The sequence below is a fragment of the Oncorhynchus keta genome, chromosome 37 (assembly GCF_023373465.1).
Source record: "Oncorhynchus keta strain PuntledgeMale-10-30-2019 chromosome 37, Oket_V2, whole genome shotgun sequence".
NCBI lineage: Eukaryota > Metazoa > Chordata > Actinopteri > Salmoniformes > Salmonidae > Oncorhynchus > Oncorhynchus keta.
Window position 1 is genome coordinate 1,244,441 of NC_068457.1, and position 22,540 is coordinate 1,266,980.

The following is a 22,540-nucleotide window of genomic DNA, read 5'->3' on the forward strand; positions in this document are numbered from 1 at the left end:
GCTAGGAATTCGGTATCATTGAACGCAAAGAACGACAACCAAAACACCCATTCTATAACGAATGAATGTCACTCTGAACTATCCCCTCTAACCACAACCGAGAGAGAGGGGGAGAGAGACGGACAATTCTACAAAAGAAAAACTTTTCACCAGCGATCAAGACGACACACTGAGCGTAAATATATATATTGATTGCAATTGTTCCCGAATGAGTGAGCGTTCATGTGCAAAGGATTAGCATTTCAAGTGTTATAATTGTCACTCTGTAGTGACTTCTTAGTCGACCCCCACTTCTCCTTTTGTCTAACAAGCCGCCATGCCGGTTTAGCCCACTAAGGCACATTCTCCTATCATTTCATGTAACCATGTTTACTGTTTGCTTATGCATTTCTGTGAATTACTTAGTTAGTAATACATAAATTATTTAAGACAATTGATGTATGGATGACTCATAGTGAAGACTGGGTTCGTGCAGATAACCAACAATTTACAACGTTTGGAATGAGACTAACTTGAGGTAAAGTAAATAATTAATTCATTCGAAGACTAATTGATCAGATAAAATATCTGAAAAGTTATTTTACGAAATTATAACTTTGTAATCTGAAAATGTTTCCTTGGTGCCCCGACTTAATTACATTTACATGATTAATCAGTTGATCGCATAATACTAATTACAGAGAATCTTCGATGAAAACTATGTATTCAGTTTAATGATAGTAAAGACACGACAATAAACATTTAAAAGCATCATGGTAACCTACTGTAAGCAATTGACTAAAAGGCTACAGGTTGTCCACTTGATGTTTCCAAATGCTGAGATGGTATTGTAGCAACTCACTTGCAACTCGTGACAAACTCCAAAAGCACCTCCCCTAAGCGCTCCTTGGCATTGCTCCTTGGTCTCTTTAGAAGTTTCTCCACCTCATCAATGCCATATTCCTAATGAAGAGGGAACAGCCCTCAACATCAGTATCTTTGCAGCTTCCAGGGAACCAATGGAGATCAGGTCACAAGTTAAGCACAGGTTACAGTATTTAGATCTGAGCACTTACCAGCCTATCAGCCATCTTGTGCAGCCAGTTGACATTGTGGTAACGGAAGCAGTGGTCCTCAAAATGGGTCCACAGAAACATACAAGGCTTCTCATATGTCATTGGGACACAGCTAAATGATCTGTAAATGTAAAAAATAAAAATAAAAGATTTACACTACCCTGGTATCTATCTGGAAGATTGGCTGGGGTGCATCCATTGTTAGTTTGTATGTTGATAATTTATCAGATGAATAAGACTTTGAGTTACCTGTCATACTCAGTAAACTGTGGTCTTCTTGGAGCAGTGATAGAACTGTCCTGTGACCCAGGGATTGGAATATCCTCCCTCTCCAGTTCATCTTCTGATGATTCCAACAGAGACTGTCTCTCACTGCTTAGATCCTCTCTGCTCTGACTCTTCTTTGGATTCACTACCACCTCTGCTGCCTTACCGTAGTTCCCTGTTCACATCCAAAAATACACAACACACAGAATATATCTCAGTGAAAAGTCCTTGACAAAATCCATGTTTGATAGAAAAACAATTATGGGCACTGTAGCTCAGTTGGTAGAGCATGGCGCTTGTAACGCCAGGGTAGTGGGTTCGATTCCCGGGACCACCCATATGTAGAATGTATGCACACATGACTGTAAGTCGCTTTGGATAAAAGCGTCTGCTAAATGACATATATTATTATATTATTATTATATAAAAGTTAACCTGTATTGCAACACTTCAAGGTGGATGTAACTGCACCACCAGGGGCAGATTTCAGTAATGTATTTCATTACATAGGTTAGGATGTCATAAGGTGAATGCACCAATTTGTAAGTCGCTCTGGATAAGAGCGTCTGCTAAATGACTTAAATGTAATGTAATGTAAATGTTATAGTTAGATGATTCCTAATTAACTTGGCACTAATCCCAGCAATGTCTAGTTTCTTATCTTGAAAAAGTGGGCAAAATGTCACAGTATTACCAATGGACAACTCAAAGGTCACTGGCTTGCTTCCAATGATGGGATCAATCATGGTCACTTCAAAGAGGGATGCGAATAGCAAAAATTCATCCTTTTCTCCAAAGAAATTCTGTAAGACAAAATAAGACAAGTTGTAACAAGAACACAAGAAGAGGGGTCTTAAATACTCAAACTTAAACAATCAGGCAGCAATAATGCAGCAAATGGTATGTCAGCGTGGGTTTATTGTCGCGTTAGGTTTCTGGGGGATGTAGGCGGTGCTGACCTCAGGCAAGGGATGAATCTCCTCCACCTCCACAGTCACAGCCCCGGGTACCTCTGTACCTGCTTCCTCAGACTCCTCTGTAGGCCCACTAGGGCCGGGTGCTGCTACACATCACACCAACAACAACAAATCACCCAAGCTCGCAGAACAACCCATCCCTTCCTATACTTAGCCTTTAACTGATGGCACTGCACTATACCATAAAACAACATCGCACAGATCAACTAAACAACATACTACACTGCAATCCAAAATACAACAACCATTGTAACTTGTACAATAACTGGTTGCTACCTTCTTGCTTCTTTTCCTTGGACTTCCGGCTCTTCTTCTTGAGGGAGAGCTTGCCAAGGGCGCTCCTGGCACCGGCTGTGGCCTTGCTGTTCTCCACGGCAGCATTGTTGGGGGAGGAGTAAACCTCCACACTGAGGGACAGCAGCATGCGGCCCCGGTAGAAGATGCCCTCGCTCAGACCTTCATTCAGAACCTGGTGGATGTCGCCCAGGGCAGAGTTCTGGGGGGAGCCGTACAGGTTGATCCAGGACGGGCCAAAGGTGGGGTTGAACCCTGGAGAGGATGGAAAGGATGAACCCAGGGAGACCACACCAAACAGAAGGGAAGGATAATGACATTACTGAGAGATACAGTATAATTGACAGATGGGTGTTTACATCAAATTTGTAATAGACAGGACCAAAGACGGTAACACCTCCTACAAACACCATCTCCATAATGCATTATAAGTGCATTAACGTTATGAGCTATGCATAATGCAATATAATACACAGCATAATAATACCGTAATGTAATTATATCATACAGCATTATGAACAGGCAAAATGTTGCCTAATTAACATTGTGATACATATTTGTTGACGAAGAGGGTGGAATGTGAATTCATAAAAAAAATCCTACAATGTGATTTTCTGGATTTTATTTTCTCATTTTGTCTGTCATAGTTGAAGTGTACCTATGATGAAAATTACAGGACTCTCTCATCTTTTTAAGTGGGAGAACTTGCACAATTGGTGGCAGATTAAATTCCATCAACAGGCTGTGTATTTCAGGAATCCCAATAGCATGTACCCCTGGTGCACTGTTTAATTATTTAGCCATTTAAACAATTTGTTTTTGGATGAAAATGTATCCATTTTTGCAATGCCCTCAATGGCTTCCATTGGTTTAAAACGTAAGCTTGTCGGACTCAACAACAGTTGATTGGTTGCCTCAAATTCTGGGGTGCCGTTTAGCAAAGGGTAAATCATCATTCTAAAAGGATTGTAGATTTTTTAAGAGGGAAAAAATCTTTTAACTAATGGTTGCGCTCTAAACATTCACGGTTCCCGTAGGTGTATCGGTTGTACAACGAGCCATGGCTTAATTTTTCGTATTACAGGAACTACAGTACATAGAAGAAAAGCTAAAGTCGTAACTTTTTCACTGATGTAATCAGATCTCATGTCTAATTCCCAGTGCGTCCACTAACCACAGTAGCAGATCACATGATGTGACTTGGCCACTTGAAACCACATGTTTCTGGTTTGATCTGGTTTGGGTAGCGAACTGAACTGATTTTCAAGCCTTGACAACGTAAAACTGCCTGGTGGTAAGTATTGTTCCTAGAGATTATGGATATGCATTTGTTGAAGGGATTTTTTGGGGGATGAAACCGTTCACACTTTAGGCCTGTATTGATTTAGGACGGCAGGCACTGGAACCTCACGCAACTAGGATCCATCTAAGCCCAAAGTCCCATCAAGATCCTAGTTGTGGTCAGGATCCAACTTGTGGTCAGAAGCTATGTCGATAGTAGTCTGCTAAAGGGAGAGTTTAGGTCTTCTGCTGCAGATGCTACCATTTCTGTTGGGGTTGGAGATTTGCTGCATGTCAAGAAAGTGTGTCCCCACTGCCACATCGCCAATGTTGGCATCATCCAGGATCTGCACTTTGATTCGCCGGGCAAGGGGAGGAAACTGCTCGATGAAAGAGATCTGCTCATTCCACTCAGGAGTGTTGGTGTTGGACTCCACTGACGTCTCACCCTTTAATAAAAAGCAGTATTTATCAATTGAAGCAGTCCATTGATACATTCACATACTGTAGGTCTTACAATTAAATTATAAAAATCAGGCTAATTGCATTTTAGATAAAGGTTAATTATTTGATTTAACAAACTCCCAAAAGCCGGAGAGCGGTTAAGTGCTATCGTAATCCTATCCCTAGTCTTACAGTACATCAAGAGAAGGAATGCAGTAAAGAAAATATAGGGTTGTGCTGTGATGTGAATGAGGTGACAAGGCAGCCACAGTGACACACTCCATTTGTTTGGAAACAGTGGTGTGTTTGCCATTACCTTACCAGGAAAGACAGAGTGTACTGTACAAATAAAGGGACCACAACCCAGTAAATAAATAGTGGGTGTATTGTAAGAGTGAGTGTTGTTGGGAGTTGAGGCATAGAAACAAAAGAATATCACAGGGCGACATAAATGGCTTGTATGAGACCAGGCGGGTCGAGGTGAGATGAACTCAAATAAGGAAGAGACATCCCATATTAAAAAATATTACAATTTACTATATAATACCGCTGTACTTACTAGAGAAGTATGTAGTATACTGTAGAATACTATACTACACACTGTAGTGTCCCTCGTTCATGTGTAGCACTTACTATTGACAAATTGGATCCTGGTCTGGTTAAGTGTGCAACGCCCATCAATGTTGGCTCAGTAACCAATTATTTTTATTTACCATTGTTATCAGGAAATATTCCAAAAGTATAGAAAATCAGCTCTTGTGCCGAGACTCCATTATGTTTAATTAGGCAGGCCAGTTAAGAACAAATTCTTATTTACAATGAAAACCTACCCCGGCCAAACCCTAATCCTGACGACGCTGGGCCAATTGTGCGCAGCCCTATGGGACTCCCAATCATGTCCGGTTGTGATTACAACCTGGAATTGAACCAGGGTCTATAGTGACGCCTCTAGCTATGAGATGCAGTGCCTTAGACTGCTGCGCCACTCTGGGCCCTAATTATAGCCCCATTTCAAGGCTTCGTTGTCTAGCTAAGATTCTTGAATCATTGGTAAATGAACAACTTTTCTCTTTTCTATCTGAGAAATGTATCTTGAATGTAAACCAATCATGGTTTAGGTATTAGGCATAGCACTATTACAGCAATCACTTTAGTTGCTAATTATCTTGTCAATGCTTTAGACACTAAAATTAAATGTGCTGCTTTGTTCGTGGACCTGTCAAAATCGTTTGATATTATTGAACATTTTTATTAAATAAGTTGTCCTCGATAGGCCTGAGCTCTGAAGCCTGTTCATGGTTTCATGATTATCTTAGTGACAGAACTCACGCCATCGTGATTGATGGGGTTAAAGGAAAACTCCACCCAAAAACAATCTTTTTCTATTTCTTTTGTAAACTCGATTGCTGACAAGGAAAACATTTTGGGACTATGTCAACAATGGACTAATGAAACAAATTCCAGAAGATCGTTTTGGGTGGAATTGTCCTTTAAGTCCGAATTTCTTGAAGTACGTAAAGGTGTTTCGTGGGGTTGAAACTAAGGACTTCTTCTTTTCATTTGTTATATAAATGCTATTGGTCAATCAAAATGTAATTGAATCGATATGCAGATGACACTAATATGTACGCAATTTCCCTAACTGCTGGCCTGGCTGTGACAAGACTACAGTCTGATTTTTCAGTTGTGCAGGAAGTCCTTACTGATTTAAAACTCGTACTTAATACGTTCAAAACAACAAATATTCAGCTGGATTACATCTTTACTCATCGGATGGTTCTTTAATTGAACGAGTCCCTGCATACAAATGCCTTGGTATGTAGAATGACAATTATTATTTTTTTAATTTTTTTTTTTTTTTACATAAACAGATCTGGTCTCTTTCTAAGCAGTAGGAAGCAGATTATTCAGTCAATCTTTCTACCTGTTCTTGATTATGGTGATACTATTTATCAAAGTGCAGCTGCTTTTAATCGTAAACACTTGGCTGCCGTTTTATCACAGGAGACAGTTAGACAGCCTAGACAGGAGACAGTTAGACAGGAGACAGCCTAGTGCTTAGAGCGTTGGGCCAGTAACCGAAAGGCTGCTAGATCGAATCCCTGAGCTGACAAGTTAACTGTTCCTAGGCTGTCATTGTAAATAAGAATTTGTTCTTAACTGACTTGCCTAGTTCAATAAAAAAAATGTTTTATAAAAAATTGACACCCTGTCAAAATAAAGGTTTAAATAAAAAATACAAAAATAAAAACTATAGAATGTCAGTATATTGTAGAATTTCCACACACACAAAAAATCACTGTAGAAAGATTACTACAGTAATGTCCATAACCTACTAAAATTTGCTATTTTATTATTTCTCCAGTAGGTTTCCTGAAGGAGAAAGCCTCCACTTCCATGTCACATATAATAAAACAAAAACACTCTACAATAAATAGTACAGTATACTACAGTCCGCAAAAACAGTACATTACACTATAGTATATACTACAGTTATTTTATTTATTTATTTTATTATTTATACTATAGTTAACTGTTAACTGTTAAATGTAAATAGTACAGTATACTACAAAACACTACATTACACTATAGTATATACTACAGTTATTTATTTTATTTATTTATTTTATTTATTATTTATACTATGGTTAACTGTAAATACTACAGTACACAACAAAAACACTACATTAATTACTATAGTATACTTTGCAGTTTTCTTTTATTTATTTATACTACAGTAAAGTTAGCAAAAACACTACCATGACTCCCTGGTTAAATAAAGGTTAAAAAATAATAATTGTATACTACAGTATTTTGTCATGTGAACTGGCACAACAAAGAAAACCCTGCACTAACGACTGAATAAAACCAAAACCAACTAAACCATTTAATAGAATGCGACCGAAATCGGTTTGATATACCTTATTTCTAGCATATATCCAACAGATTCGGGTCAATTCCATTTAAATTCAGTCAATTCAGGAAGTACATTTTCCTCATGACAAAAATGGAATTAGAATTTCAGTTTACTTCCTGAATTAACTGAATTAAAATGGAATTGATCAAAGCCTTGTTATTCAACATTAAAAGAACCTGCACCTGTACCTGTTGGCCTGCGAATGTGACCTGCACGTAAGGGTCAATGAAGACCTTCTTCTCCCCCATCATCTTAGAGAAGCTACCCAGGAAGCCCGCGCTCATACTGGGTAAACCTTCTGCCTTGTAGATCTTCACCAGGAACTTAGCCCAGGGCCTCTCCATTGGCATTCTCTTGGGCAAGAGCAGGTTCCTACACAGAGGGGAAAGCAACAAGAACCCAATTTCAATTCAAATCAGTACAACTTAACTTATCCCCTCAGAGGCAATTAAGAAAGGCAAATTCAGGAATAGTGAGCATCAATATTTTTGTTGTTGTTGAATGAATGAACAATAGGGGCAGGAGAAAAATAAAAACGGGAAATCAGCCAATGATTTCAAGCAATAAACACAGCAAAAAAAGAAATATCACTTTTTCAGGACCCTGTCTTTCAAAGATAATCTGAATAACTTCACAGATCTTCATTGTAAAGGGTTTAAACACTGTTTCCCATGCTTGTTCAATGAACCACAAATAATTCATGAACATGCACCTGTGGAACGGTCGTTAAGACACTAAAAGCTTACAGACGGTAGGCAATTAAGGTCACAGTTATGAAAACTTAGGACACTAAAGAGGCCTTTCTACTGACTCTGAAAAACACCGAAAGAAAGATGGCCACGGTCCCTGCTCATCTGCGTGAATGTGCCTTAGGCATGCTGCAAGGAGGCAGGAGGACTGCAGATGTGGCAAGGGCAATAAATTGCAATGTCCGAACTGTAAGATGCCTAAGACAACGCTACAGGGAGACAGGATGGACAGCTTATCGTCCTCGCAGTGGCAGACCACAAGTATCAACACCTGCACAGGATCGGTACATCTGAACATCACACCTGCGGGACAGGTACAGGATGGCAACAACAACTGCCCGAGTTACACCAGGAACGCACAATCCCTCCATCAGTGCTCAGACTGTCTACAATAGGCTGAGAGAGGCTGGGCTGAGGGCTTGTAAGCCTATTGTAAGGCAGGTCCTCACCAGACATCACCGGCAACAACGTTGCCTATGGGCACAAACCCAACATCACTGGACCAGACAGGACTGGCAAAAAGTGCTCTTCACTGATGAGTCGCGGTTTTGTCTCAACAGGGGTGAAGGACAGATTTGTGTTTATCGTCAAAGGAATGAGCGTTACACCGAGGCCTGTTCACTGGAGAGGGATCGATATGGAGGTGGAGGGTCCGTCATGTTCTGGGGCGTTGTGTCACAGCATCATCGGACTGAGCTTGTTATCATTGCAGACAATCTCAACGCTGTGCATTACAGGGAAGACATCCTCCTCTCTCATGTGGTACCCTTCCTGCAGGCTCATCCTGACATGACCCTACAGCATGACAATGCCACCAGCCATACTGCTCGTTCTGTGCGTGATTTCCTGCAAGACAGAATTGTCAGTGTTCTGCCATTGCCAGCGAAGAGCCGGATCTCAATCCCATTGAGTACGTCTGGGACCAGTTGGATCGGAGGGTGAGTGCGAGGGCCATTCCCCCCAGAAATGTCCAGGAACTTGCAGGTGCCTTGGTGGTTGAGTGGGGTAACATCCCACAGCAAGAACTGGTAGATCTGGTGCAGTCCATGAGGAGGAGATGCACTACAGTACTTAATGCAGCTGGTGGCCACACCAGATACTGACTGTTACTTTTGATTTTGTTCAGGGACACATTATTCCATTTCTGTTTGTCACGTCTGTGGAACTTGTGCAGTTTATGTCGCAGTTGTTGAATCTTGTTCTGTTCATACAAATATTTACACATGTTAAGTTTGCTGAAAGTAAACACAGTTGACAGTGAGAGGACGTTTCTTTTTTTGCTGAGTTTAGCTTAAAGTGAGTTATAAACACCACCCACCAAGGAGTAGTCTCCATGGCTAATAAAATGTTAAGCATTTGTCTTAGGAGGCATATGACTTACGTCTCAATGTCATTGTTCTGATTGCCTAAAGGAGGCAAACTGGGCATTCCCATTGCGTCTCCTTTCATCACAACACTCAAGGTGCACTTCACAAAACCTTTTATCCCTGTCCGGGTGTCACTGGGATCAGTAAGGGGAGCCCATTTCTGGTAGAACCTGTGCTCTGTTGCGACAGAAAGAGAGACTTCTTTATGAGTAAAAAAAATACAATGGCTGATATTTCTATTGAATAGTGATGTCAAAATGAATGACTATCCCAACTCCCTAAAGTTCCAATATTGAAAGAATAAGGACTATTCCCTTTAACCTTTAAATCATAGTCTTATAAGGGCACCACAGAGTTTATCATCCATTTTATACATGCTTCCAAGTTTGTGTGTCATATCCTGTTTACCTTGCTGACTGTACACAGTGCTGATGTCAATTTTGAAGGTGCCGATAAGTGTCATCATTAATCCCAGCATCTTTTTGTGAACAACCTATGTGGTAAAACAAAGGCTCAGTATATCCAAGGATAACATTACATTATCTTAACTGATCCGGTCACACCACATGATCCTGTGGTTCCAGTGTGCAAATGCTGCTTCAGGACAAAGATACCTCCTTTCACTTTACGCTGATATATATTGAATCAAATTCTGATGATCAAAAATGTCAAGTCGAGACGAGACATACAACTAACTAATTTTACAACTTACCGTTATCTCAATAACTTTATCAAACAGAACATCTTGTGTCTCCTGGAACTCAAACATGAAGTTCTGAGAGAGGAAAGAAACATTGAAGTAACATGTGGGAAATGTAAACCTTAAGTAAAGAGTCTCTTGGATACCACCACATATAAAGTAAATGATCTTATTCGATTACACTCAACATCATATGTATTTGGACAGTGAAGTAAACATTTTTTATTTGTCTCTATACTCTAGCATTTTGGATTTTGGATCAAATGTTGCATACGAGGGTATTATTTGAGGGTATTTTCACACATATCGGTTTTACTGTTTATAAATGAAAGCATTATCTAGCCCCCCCCCCATTTGAAGAAGTCATAAGTATTTGCAATTTGTTTCAGTTGTGTTTTAGGTTATGTTTTTCCCAATAGGAGCTGATCTGTGAATAATGACTGGAGTCATTTAGTTTGGTAGATAAGATGTTTCTGAACACAAATTAATCCTGATAATGTCATGATTAAGAAAAATCATAAATGAATCCTGAATAATAATTACAGGAGAGTTTAGCATTTTGTGAATTTGTGCCTATGTAACTTTCTCACTCATCCCTATTCACAGTTCATTCATGATTATCCATAATCATGGTAGCACTAGTATCCAAATTAATTTAGAAGTGTTCAGAAAAATCTTCTAATCTTACTTACAATAAAAGTGACTCCAAAATGACACAATACATTATTCACCATTCAGTTCCTATTGAGCAAAACATTATCTGGTGAAAAAGATATGCATGAAAATACCCTCAAATAAAAGGTGACATTCTGAAATGTCGACTCATATGAAATATTTGATTTCAAATTCAAAATGCTGGAGTATAAAGACAAATGTAACATTTTAGCTTCACTGTCCAAACACAAATGGTGTTGAGTATATATTCTACACCCCTGAGACTCAGGGTTAAATAGCCCACCTCATTGTAGAATGGACAGTTGGTGGACTTCTGTGTAGCGGTTTTCTTCTTCACTTCTCCCACTCTGATGTACACGGCTGGGTTTATGTTCACGCCCACCAGTTTCTGGGCCTCCAATACATTCACATTAACCTGAGAGAAAGAGCGAAAGAGACTTTAAGGTGCTGGTCTTGAAATTACGTTTTTCATGGGACAAATAATGGTGTGATCATAAAGATGAGATGGACCCAACTTTGTCCCGCTTTAAATTAAGTGCAATTCATGAAGGCCTTATCAAGCATTAATAAAGGCTTCAAAATCACTATATTATTGTGTCACAAATCATCTAGAACTGTATGTCATGCTCTATCAAGGAGTCATAAATGTGCCATAACTGTAACATAACCACCAATGTCAAATATTACATAAACCAGTGCTTTTTAAAGGGTGACATAAACATCTCTTAATAATGGTGTTGGGGGAAACTTTTCCTTTTCCTCCACAACTTTCATCACTCACCTGGAAGCTCTGTACTCGAGGTGTGGCGGCAAGCACATGCTTTGAAAGAGGTCTGCAACGACTAAAACACAGACAACTCAGCATAAAAATATAATCGTGTCTAAAAATTCCTCTACAGAAACAAGAGACAAAAGACACCTTAAAAGGGGCGTGAACATTATGTTGGCAGACTCCATGTCTGATATATCATAATCGTCATCATCCTCGTCATCGTCTTCATCATCCTCGTCCCCGGTTTTGACCAGACCACGCCCTAGTTTCCTGGTCTCTCGGTCGAGTTTCTCGGGTCGCAGACCCTGTTTTAACCTGAGAGTCAGAGTATCATCATTTGGATCATTGTCATGTGAAATACGCTAAGAAATACAAATACAGGTGTCTGGACAAATGAACAAAATGTCTAACACTTGAGAAATCGTCCACAGAAACATTCCATATGACTAGAGTTCATCAAATCAAATCAAATCAAATCAAATGTATTTATATAGCCCTTCGTACATCAGCTGATATCTCAAAGTGCTGTACAGAAACCCAGCCTAAAACCCCAAACAGCAAGCAATGCAGGTGTAGAAGCACGGTGTGCTAGGAAAAACTCCCTAGAAAGGCCAAACTGAATGTGATCTTATCTCAGAATGGCATCAATCAATCAAATTTGAGCACTCCTCAATAATCTCTCAATTATAGTGTCTAGGACTTACCTAGGTTCAGCAAAACCTGAGTTTCTGATAAAAAGACCTGAGCTGAGAAGGGGGGAAATGAGAAGAGAGTTTGATATGTGACTTGAAGATTTAAAAAAAATATATATAATGATATATTAATTCATCAACATTAGGAAGAATATAACAACGTCGGTGAGCATGCAATCTGTTATCAAATATAGACAAATATGGTGGACGAAATGGGGCAGTACTATTCTTTCACTCACTCATCATTGTCTTCCACATTGAGGAATTCCTCACCCTCCCATCCACCGGCAGCACCTTGCACAGGGTGGTATCGTACGTCCAGCTCTATGTATATCTGAACATATGAAGTATATAAAAAGTGCCTTTATAGATAAATAAACCTGCGTGTGTTTGTGTGTGTTTGTGTTTGTGTTTGTGTGTGTGTGTGTGTGTGTACCAGGATCATACATTTAAAAAATGCATTCCACAGTAAAGTGGAGGTTCATTCTCGGTATCCTCCCTGAAGAAGCCTCCACTTGGGTATGTGTTTGACTTACATTTGTCTGGCTGTGGTTGCTGTCTGTCAGTGGCTCTCGGAGTATCAGTCTCCCAGAGGTCACCACATGCTGGAGACTGATGATTAATTTACCCAGGAGCCTGTGGGAGATATCACGGTCAAACAGTGTTCGATCACCCCTCCATATATGCATATTATATATATCAATTGAATTAAACAATAGATTAAATTCAGCATTTGTCTTTTGTTGGGATTTATTTTTCCTCTCAGTGAAGAAAGGTTGGTCACAAACTCTACATACTGTAAGGTTGACAGGTTGGACTGCGGAGAGGTTTACTTGTGTGAGGTGCCGAGGAGACAAAAAGCTGGTTAATCCTCCTTAAAACTCTCCTCGTGTCCATATAGATGCGTAAAGTGGGCACTGGACAAAAACTGTTCTGTTCTTCCTCCAGAGAGGAGAAAGGCAGGGGGGTGAAAAGCATTCTAATCTGAAGCAATTGTAGGACCGGCTGTAGGGTAACCTTAGATAACCCCAGGGCAAATTGCAGGCACAAGTAATGAACTGCATGCAGCTCACACACTTCTTGATTTGCAGAAGTAAGGGCAAGTAGCAAAGCAGTTTTGAAAGAGAGGCACTCACGCTTTCCATCGGCTCTCAAGGCTGGTATGAAATACTGTAGCTTAGAGCACAATAGACAGGGGTGTGTGCTTAGTTCCTTCCTATACTGCTGTACTCCTTGTTTACACATGACTGCGTGGCCAAGCACGACTCCAATATCTTCATTAAGTTTGCTGACAACACAGCGGTGGTAGGCCTGATAACCGACACCGTTGAGACAGCCTATAGGGAGGAGGTCAGAGACCTGTCCGTGTGGTGCCAGGACAACAACCTCTCCCTCAATGTGATCAAGACAAAGGAAATGATCACAGACTAGAGGAAAAGGAGGGCCGAGCACGCCCCCATTCTCATCGACGGGGCTGTAGCGGAGCAGGTTGAGAGTTTCAAATTCCTTGGTGTCCACATCACCAACAAACTATCATGGTCCAAACACACCAAGACAGTCGTGAAGAGGGCACAACAACACCTATTCCCCTCAGGAGACTTAAAATATTTGGCATGGGTCCTCAGATCGTCAAAAAGTTATACAGCTGCACCATCGAGAGCATGGTTGCATCACCGCCTCAAAGTGCTACTGCATAGGGCCCAGTACATCACTGGGGCCAAGCTTCCTGCAATTTAGGACCTCTATACCAGGTGGTGTCAGAGGAAGGCCCAAACATTTTTCAAACTCTGGTCACCCAAGTCATAGACTGTTTTCTCCGCTACCGCATGGCAAGCGGTACAAGAGCATGAAGTCTCGGTCCAAAAGGCGCCTTAACAGCTTCGACCCCGAAGCCATAGACTGCTGAACAGCTAATCAAATGGCTATCCGGACTATTTGCATTGACCCCCCCTTTTTTACACTGCTGCTACTCGCTGTTTATTATCTGCAGTTGAAGTCGGACGTTTACATACACCTTAGCCAAATACATTTAAACATTAACCTATCAGAAGCTTCTAAAGCCATGACATCATTTTCTGGAATTTTCCATGTTGTTTAAAGGCACAGTCAACTTAGTGTATGTCAACTTCTGACCCACTGGAATTGTGATACAGGGACTTATATGTGAAATAATTTGTTTGTAAACAATTGTTAGAAAAATGACTTGTGTCATGCTCAAAGTAGATGTCATAACCAACTTGCCAAAAATATAGTTTGTTAACAAGAAATTTGTGGAGTTGTTGATAAACGAGTTTTAATGACTCCAACCTAAGTGCATGTAAACTTCTGACTTCAACTGTATACATAGTCACTTTACCCCTACCTACATGTACATATTACCTCAAATACCTTGACTAACCCATAACCCCGCCAATTGACTTGACCACTTCACTTTTTCCACAGTTTGTTATGTTAACGCCTTATTCTAAAATGTATTAAATAGTATATTTTCCTCATCAGTCTACACACAAAACCCCATAATGACAAAAGAAAAACAGGTTTTTATACATTTTAGCACATTTATTATAAATAAATAAATAAATAAATAAAGTATCACGTTTAGTATTCAGACCCTTTACTCAGTACTTTGTTGAAGCACCTTTGGCAGCGATTACAGCTTTGAGTCTTCTTGGGTATGACGCTACAGGCTTGGAACACCTGTATTTGGGAAGTTTCTCCCATTCTTCTGTGATCGGACTCTTGCTGGGCCACTCAAGGTCACACCTGCGTTGTCTTGGCTGTGTGCTTAGGGTCATTGTCCTGTTGGAAGGTGAACTTTTGCCCTAGTCTGAAGTCCTGAGCGCTCTGGAGCAGGTTTTCATCAAGGAACTCTGCACTTTGCTCCATTCATGTTTGCCTTGAGCCTGACTAGTCTCCCAGTCCCTGCCACTGAAAAACATCCCCACGGCATGATGCTTCCACCACCATGCTTCACAGTAGGGATGGTGCCAGGTTTCCTCCAGACGTGACGCTTGACAGACGTGAACAGATAATCTTGTTTCTCATGGTTTGAGAGTCTTGTTTTTTGGCAAATTCCAAGCGGGCTATCATGTGCCTTTTACTGTGGAGTGGCCTCCGTCTGGCCAAACTACCTTAAATGCTTGATTGGTGGAGTGCTGCAGGTATGGTTGTCCTTCTGGAAGTTTCTCCCACCTCCATAGAGGATCTCTAGAGCTCTGTCAGAGTGACCATCAGGTTCTTGATCACCTCCCTGACCAAGGCCCTTCTCCCCCGATTGCTCAGTTTGGCCAGCTCTAGGAAGAGTCTTGGTGGTTCCAAACTTCTTCAATTTAAGAATGACGTTTTCTTGGGGACCTTCAATGCTGCAAAAATGTTTTGGTACCCTTCCACAGATCTGTGCCTCGACACAATTCTGTATCTGAGCTCTACGGACAATTCCTTCGACCTCGTGGCTTGGTTTTTGCGCTAACATGCACTGTCAACTGTGGGACCTTATATAGACCGGTGTGTGCCTTTCCAAATGTATTTTACCTTTATTTAACTAGGCAAGTCAGTTAAGAACAAATTCTTATTTTCAATGACGGCCTAGGAACAGTGGGTTAACTGCCTGTTCAGGGGCAGAACGACAGATTTGTACCATGTCAGCTTGGGGATTTTAACTTTCGGTTACTAGTCCAACGCTCTAACCACTAGGCTACCCTGCTGCCCCAAATCATGTCCAATCAATTGAATTTACCACAGATGGGCTCCAATCAAGTTGTTGAAACATCTCAAGGATGATCAATGGAAACAGGATGCACCTGAGCTCAATTTCGAGTCTCATAGCAAAGGGTCTGAATACTTATGTAAATAAGATATGTTTTTTATTTTTAATACATTTGCTTAAATAAAAACTAGAAAACTGTTTTCACTTTGTCATTATGGGGTATTGTGTGTAGATTGATGAAGATCTTTTTTTATTTAATCCATTTTAAAATAAGGCTGAAATGTAACAACAAAGTCAAGGGGTCTGAATACTATCCCAATGCTTTATATATCGCTCATTATTGTTATTTTATTGTGTTACATTTTTTTACTTTAGTTTATTTCGTAAATCTTTTCTTAACTCTTATTTTTCTTAAAACTGCATTGTTGGTAAAGGGCTTGTAAGTAAGCATTTCACGGTAAGGTCTACTACACCTGTTGTATTCGGCTTGGGGTTCCATGGCGGGACTAAAGGCTTTAAACTGGGCATAAACGATGCACACCCTTCATGAAATGACATACAAGTGGATGTTTTCTTCCTGTATTGTTTTGTAAAAAGCATATCACTTCGGATACACAGCACTTATTGTCATACAGTGAACATGTGGAAGGGGCCCTGGCACCCGCAACAACCTTAAGTGGCAGGCCCTGTCGCATTTAGATTCATCCATTCACGGGCCAGGCCCAGAGGGCCAGCTGATCTGAATGAGGATGGAAGATTTATCCAGTAGAAAATGGGTGGTTTAATGGCGAACTGAACTCTGCATCTCCTTGCAATCGTGGATAGTGCACAGGGATGAACTGCACATGAGCATCAATTCTCCCTTTTGGCAGTGAGCTGACAGAGATGGTGTGCTCCGACACTCTGGTGGTGTTCTAGATATTCAACCTCTATATTTAAAGAACTAGGCCCTGTGCCCTTGGAGTACGAACAGTGCTTAGTGACAACTGTGATGTTAGCCCAGCTAATGTCAAATCAAATTTTATTTGTCACATACACATGGTTAGCAGATGTTAATGCAGTGTAGCGAAATGTTTGTGCTTCTAGTTCCGACAATGCAGTGATAACCAACAAGTAATCTAACTAATAATTCCAAAACTACTGTCTTATACACAGTGTAAGGGGATAAGGAATATGTACATAAGGATATATGAATGAGTGATGGTACAGAGCAGCATACAGTAGATGGTAGTACAGTATATACATATGAGATGAGTATGTAGACAAAGTAAACAAAGTGGCATAGTTAAAGTGGCTAGTGATACATGTATTACATAAGGATGCAGTCGATGATGTAGAGTACAGTATATACATATGCATATGAGATGAATAATGTAGGGTAAGTAACATTATATAAGGTAGCATTGTTTAAAGTGGCTAGTGATATATTTACATCATTTCCCATCAATTCCCATTATTAAATGGGCTGGGCTGCAGGCCCAGACGGCATCCCCAGCCGCGCCCTCAGAGCATGCGCAGACCAGCTGGCCGGTGTGTTTACGGACATATTCAATCAATCCCTATACCAGTCTGCTGTTCCCACATGCTTCAAGAGGGCCACCATTGTTCCTGTTCCCAAGAAAGCTAAGGTAACTGAGCTAAACGACTACCGCCCCGTAACACTCACTTCCGTCATCATGAAGTGCTTTGAGAGACTAGTCAAGGACCATATCACCTCCACCCTACCTGACACCCTAGACCCACTCCAATTTGCTTACCGCCCAAATAGGTCCACAGACGATGCAATCTCAACCACACTGCACACTGCCCTAACCCACCTGGACAAGAGGAATACCTATGTGAGAATGCTGTTCATCGACTACAGCTCGGCATTCAACACCATAGTACCCTCCAAGCTCGTCATCAAGCTCGAGACCCTGGGTCTCGACCCCGCCCTGTGCAACTGGGTACTGGACTTCCTGACGGGCCGCCCCAGGTGGTGAGGGTAGGCAACAACATCTCCTCCCCGCTGATCCTCAACACGGGGCCCCACAAGGGTGCGTTCTGAGCCCTCTCCTGTACTCCCTGTTCACGACTGCGTGGCCACGCACGCCTCCAACTCAATCATCAAGTTTGCGGACGACACAACAGTGGTAGGCTTGATTACCAACAACGACGAGACGGCCTACAGGGAGGAGGTGAGGGCCCTCGGAGTGTGGTGTCAGGAAAATAACCTCACACTCAACGTCAACAAAACTAAGGAGATGATTGTGGACTTCAGGAAACAGCAGAGGGAACACCCCCTATCCACATCGATGGAACAGTAGTGGAGAGGGTAGCAAGTTTTAAGTTCCTCGGCATACACATCACAGACAAACTGAATTGGTCCACTCACACTGACAGCGTCGTGAAGAAGGCGCAGCAGCGCCTCTTCAACCTCAGGAGGCTGAAGAAATTTGGCTTGTCACCAAAAGCACTCACAAACTTCTACAGATGCACAATCGAGAGCATCCTGGCGGGCTGTATCACCGCCTGGTACGGCAACTGCTCCGCCCTCAACCGTAAGGCTCTCCAGAGGGTAGTGAGGTCTGCACAACGCATCACCGGGGGCAAACTACCTGCCCTCCAGGACACCTACACCACCCGATGTTACAGGAAGGCCATAAAGATCATCAATGTTAGCCTGGGGCTGTTTTAACATGCCCCTACCCATGGGTTTGAGCGTGGTAACACACAGTGTTTAATTTAGCTGAGCTAGCAGTATTTAGCTAGCTGTCAGCAGTCTGGGCTCTTTTATTCAATACATGTCCGAACTAGATCAGCCCTTGACAGGGACTCTCTTTGTAAAAAAAAAAGTTGTAGACTTTTTCCTCTAGCAGCACACTACAATGCGAGCAAGATTCAGGGTTATCGAACAAGATGTGGCCCTGCTCAACCCCCAGACATGAAATACAAAGGGAATATGAATCCTTGTCTGAAATCAAAGACCTGCATGCGCACGGACAAGGTGTGGGGTCCTTAGCCTTGTTAGAGTTGACTTGTGAATGTGGTGAGAGTAGCCATATCGCAGGGAGAAAGTTTGGTAGCTTTGTAAGCTAGCTGACATTAGCCGTGTGGGCTTTAGCCCATACAAGAGAGATAAGCTAGCAGTGTGCTAGCAGAGGTAAACCGTGCGGGCATTTGGCCTATCTTAAGCTAACAGTGGCACAGCTCGCCTTGGTTAGTTAGCTAGCCTGTTTTTCGTAATCTCGTCAGACCGGATCACTGTGTGATGGGACTGGTTCCATTAGTAAGCACAAAGCAACTGATTGCTAGGTGAAATAAATATGAGAGCTAAGCTAGCAGTTGCTAGATGGCAGTTAGCTAGCTGACGTTAGCTGTGTGGGTTAGTAGCCTAGCTTAAGCCGCGGGGAAGCAAGGTGGATGGCGTCTTCCTTCACTTTTGGAGTTTCTCTGACCTTATCACCATGAGGTTGGTCAGTTTAGTAAGCACAAGGTTAGCTGTGAGGTTTTAGTTTTAGCTAAGCTGTTAGTTAGTTAAACTGGTAGTTAGCTAGCTGGCATTTGCCTCGTGGGCTAGTAGCCTAGCTTGAGCTAGGACGAAGAAAGTCACGTGGGTGGCGTCTTTCTCTGGTCTTGCATGTCCCTTTGGCTGTAGCACCAGTTGGACAGGGCAGTTAGCACAAAATGAGGGAATGCTAGGTGCGCTAAATAAGGGAGCTGGATAGCAATTCCACCATTGGTGGGTAGGACTAGCTAGAAGCGGTAACGTAAATTCACTCACTTTTGTACATCGTACAATTGACCATATTTTAGCTCCCAATACTTGCAGATCAACTGTAATGTCAATAACATTGTAAAGCACAATTTTCCCCTTTCCAATAAAATCCATGTCGAGACCTCCACGCTGCCTGTTTCTGCATGATTCAGGAAGGCAATGAGCTCCGTCGGGTCTTTTTAAAAAATGGCGGGTGGAGAAGCAAAACTACTGCGTGATAGTGAGAAGGAGAGATGTCTTGTGGGGAAACAGCTTTTTTCCACTCGATCTGTCCAACTTATCACCTTTTCGCCTCTACAATGTAAATAAATTACATACCTATTTGAAGGTTTGTGTCAAATTTGAATCGGGTTTTTAGGGCGGTGCTAAAGTGATCTTCAGAAGTAAACAGTGGCTTTGAGAGTCCTGATCGCTTGCGGTGATGACGCAAAACATGACTAGGTATCCCCCCTTAACCCCGTCACTGTCCATCTCTTGTTTTCAAACGATGAGAGAAGTGCTACACCTGGTGGAGAGAGATTGTAAGACAGAAAGAGTTGCTTTATGCGTGCTGTTCGTTACGGCATGACACTTCACAATGTAACGGAGGGTCAGTTTTTTCAACTTTTCTCCAATACTATAGAGCCATTACCATGTCGATCAACGCTTGAATAGAAACGTAGTTCACACCCCAGATTTTGAAGTCAACACAGTCACTACAGTCCCATTAGTTTTCTTTGCAGCCTCGTTTGAATGTCGAGGTTGTGCACATTTGTACGGAATGGGCTGAGTTTATGTCAGCTAGTTTGCCTTGGCGAGTTAGCTAGCTTGGTTAGCTCACTTTGCAGTTTTAGCTAGCCTAGTTATTTAGCTTTGCAGTGTTAGCTAGCCTAGTTTTGAGAGCCTCTTTGTTTCACACGCAACGACTTATAAAAGGGGAGGGTCAGGGGAGGGTCCCTCCCGTCCCTCCCGGTCGCAGCTCAGCTTGTCTGTCTTCGACAGAAGTGGCTATACCCCAAAGAGAGATATCGAACAATTATTTAAAAGAAAACTACTATTGATATGTGTGGCCTTGCATTTCACAGTTACGTCATATGATCTTTAGACTAACCTGTTGCTGAAAACCTTGCTGCAGTTGTACACGCTGACAGAGAGTACCTCGTGCTTGATGACCTTCCCATAGGTTGGCCACCTGAAGTGCTGCAGAAATGGAGACATTCAAGAGTATGGAATAGCGGTTATTCATTTGTGAGGGGGCGATATTCTCTCATCAATCACACATTTGCTTGCCATTTCCAGGATCCCAGGACTGAAGTGAACTTTTTGTATTTTGTAAACAAAACGCTTAAAAGTCACCGATGACATCTATATTTAAAGTTTTGCTAAAGAGGGACCAACATGATTGGAATTTCTGCAAAACCTTTCAGGCATTAGTTAATTGTTGTTGCGCTGTAGATACATTTGTAAAAAAAAACTGTTCAGGAAAACAGTAACACCATAAAATGGGATCATGCATGTGTCTGTTCAAATTGTATAATAGCATCAATCAAACATATCTGTAATTAGCAAAAAGATCATTAGCAGTCGATAACTGCCACTAACTAACCCTCAACAACTGCGAATGCAAACAAGAAACTGAATACGCTTCTTTACGAGTGACATGGAGACTCCTCATGTTGATTCAGTACCATCTTCAATTTGTGTTTGTGAAAGGTTAACCCGAGTCTCTCTCTCTCTCTGTCTGTATTTGTGTGTGCATGCTTGTCACCCAGTGCCACTGTGAGCTTAGCACCCGTGTTTGCTGTGTGTGGAGAATGTCCACCCATTACCGGTAAGGTAAATGACAACTTGATGACTCACAGAGAGAAGAATAGAGCCTTGAGCTCCATCCAACCTACAAGTAGTGATAGCATTGCTAATAAAATATTATACAAAGAACCTGGAGCAGTAAGAAAAGAGAGAGCAAGCTGTTCCTGGGGCTCTGTTCACAAACACAAAAAGACCCCACAGACCTCCAGGACAGCAACACAATTAGACCCAACCAAATAATGAGAAAACAAAAAGATATTTACTTGACACATTGGAAATAATTAACAAACAAACTGAGTAAACTAGAATGCTATTTGGCCCTAAACAGAGAGACTACCTGACTATGTACAGACTCAGTGTGTCACGTTCTGACCTTAGTTCCTTTGTTTTTGTCTTTGTTTTAGTATGGTCAGGGCGTGAGTTGGGGTGGGCAGTCTGTTTGTTTTTCAATGTTCGTTTTTGAGTTCGGCCTAGTATGGTTCTCAATCAGAGGCAGCTGTCAATTGTTGTCCCTGATTGAGAATCATACTTAGGTAGCCTGGGTTTCACTTTTGGTTTGTGGGTGTTTGTTTCCATGTGAGTGTTTGGGCCACGAGGTACTGTTTCGGTGTTCGTTCGTTCACTTTATTGTTTTGTATTTCAGTGTTCAGTTCGTTTCATTAAACATCATCATGCACACTTACCACGCTGCGTTTTGGTCCGATCCTTACTCCTCCTCAGAAGAAGAGGGCAATATCCGTTACAGAAACACCCACCACAAAAGGACCAAGCAGCGTGGTAACGGGCAGCAGCAGCGATCGCAGGACTCATAGACTTGGGAGGAGATTCTGGACGGCAAGGGACCATGGGCACAGGCTGGAGAATATCGCCGCCCCAAGGCTGAGCTGGAGGCAGCGATCCCAGCGCCTCGTATCAGCCGGGCTAGAGTGGGGCGAGTCAGGTGCCATGAAGCCAGAGATGCGGTGGTATGAGCATGGGCTGGCACAGCCCAGCAGGCTATTCCATCTCGCCGCACTGGCCTGGCTACGGGGAGCATTCAACCAGGTAAGGTTGGGCAGGCTCGGTGCTCAAGAGCTCCAGTGCGCCTTCACGGTCCGGT

General features: G+C 41.9%; 1 protein-coding gene across 1 annotated transcript in view; it reads right to left on the reverse strand.

Moving 5' to 3' along the window:
• LOC118370045 (fer-1-like protein 4) overlaps positions 1 to 22,540 on the reverse strand; it is a 101,239-nt gene that overhangs the window by 68,804 nt on the left and 9,895 nt on the right. The window contains 18 exon segments of the mRNA XM_035754803.2: positions 842 to 942; positions 1,056 to 1,176; positions 1,305 to 1,497; positions 2,017 to 2,125; positions 2,282 to 2,385; positions 2,576 to 2,848; positions 4,137 to 4,323; positions 7,424 to 7,607; positions 9,366 to 9,528; positions 9,760 to 9,844; positions 10,064 to 10,126; positions 11,010 to 11,141; positions 11,508 to 11,568; positions 11,646 to 11,813; positions 12,203 to 12,244; positions 12,430 to 12,524; positions 12,727 to 12,826; positions 20,744 to 20,832. Of these exon segments, the coding sequence (XP_035610696.2) occupies positions 842 to 942; positions 1,056 to 1,176; positions 1,305 to 1,497; positions 2,017 to 2,125; positions 2,282 to 2,385; positions 2,576 to 2,848; positions 4,137 to 4,323; positions 7,424 to 7,607; positions 9,366 to 9,528; positions 9,760 to 9,844; positions 10,064 to 10,126; positions 11,010 to 11,141; positions 11,508 to 11,568; positions 11,646 to 11,813; positions 12,203 to 12,244; positions 12,430 to 12,524; positions 12,727 to 12,826; positions 20,744 to 20,832 (2,270 nt within the window).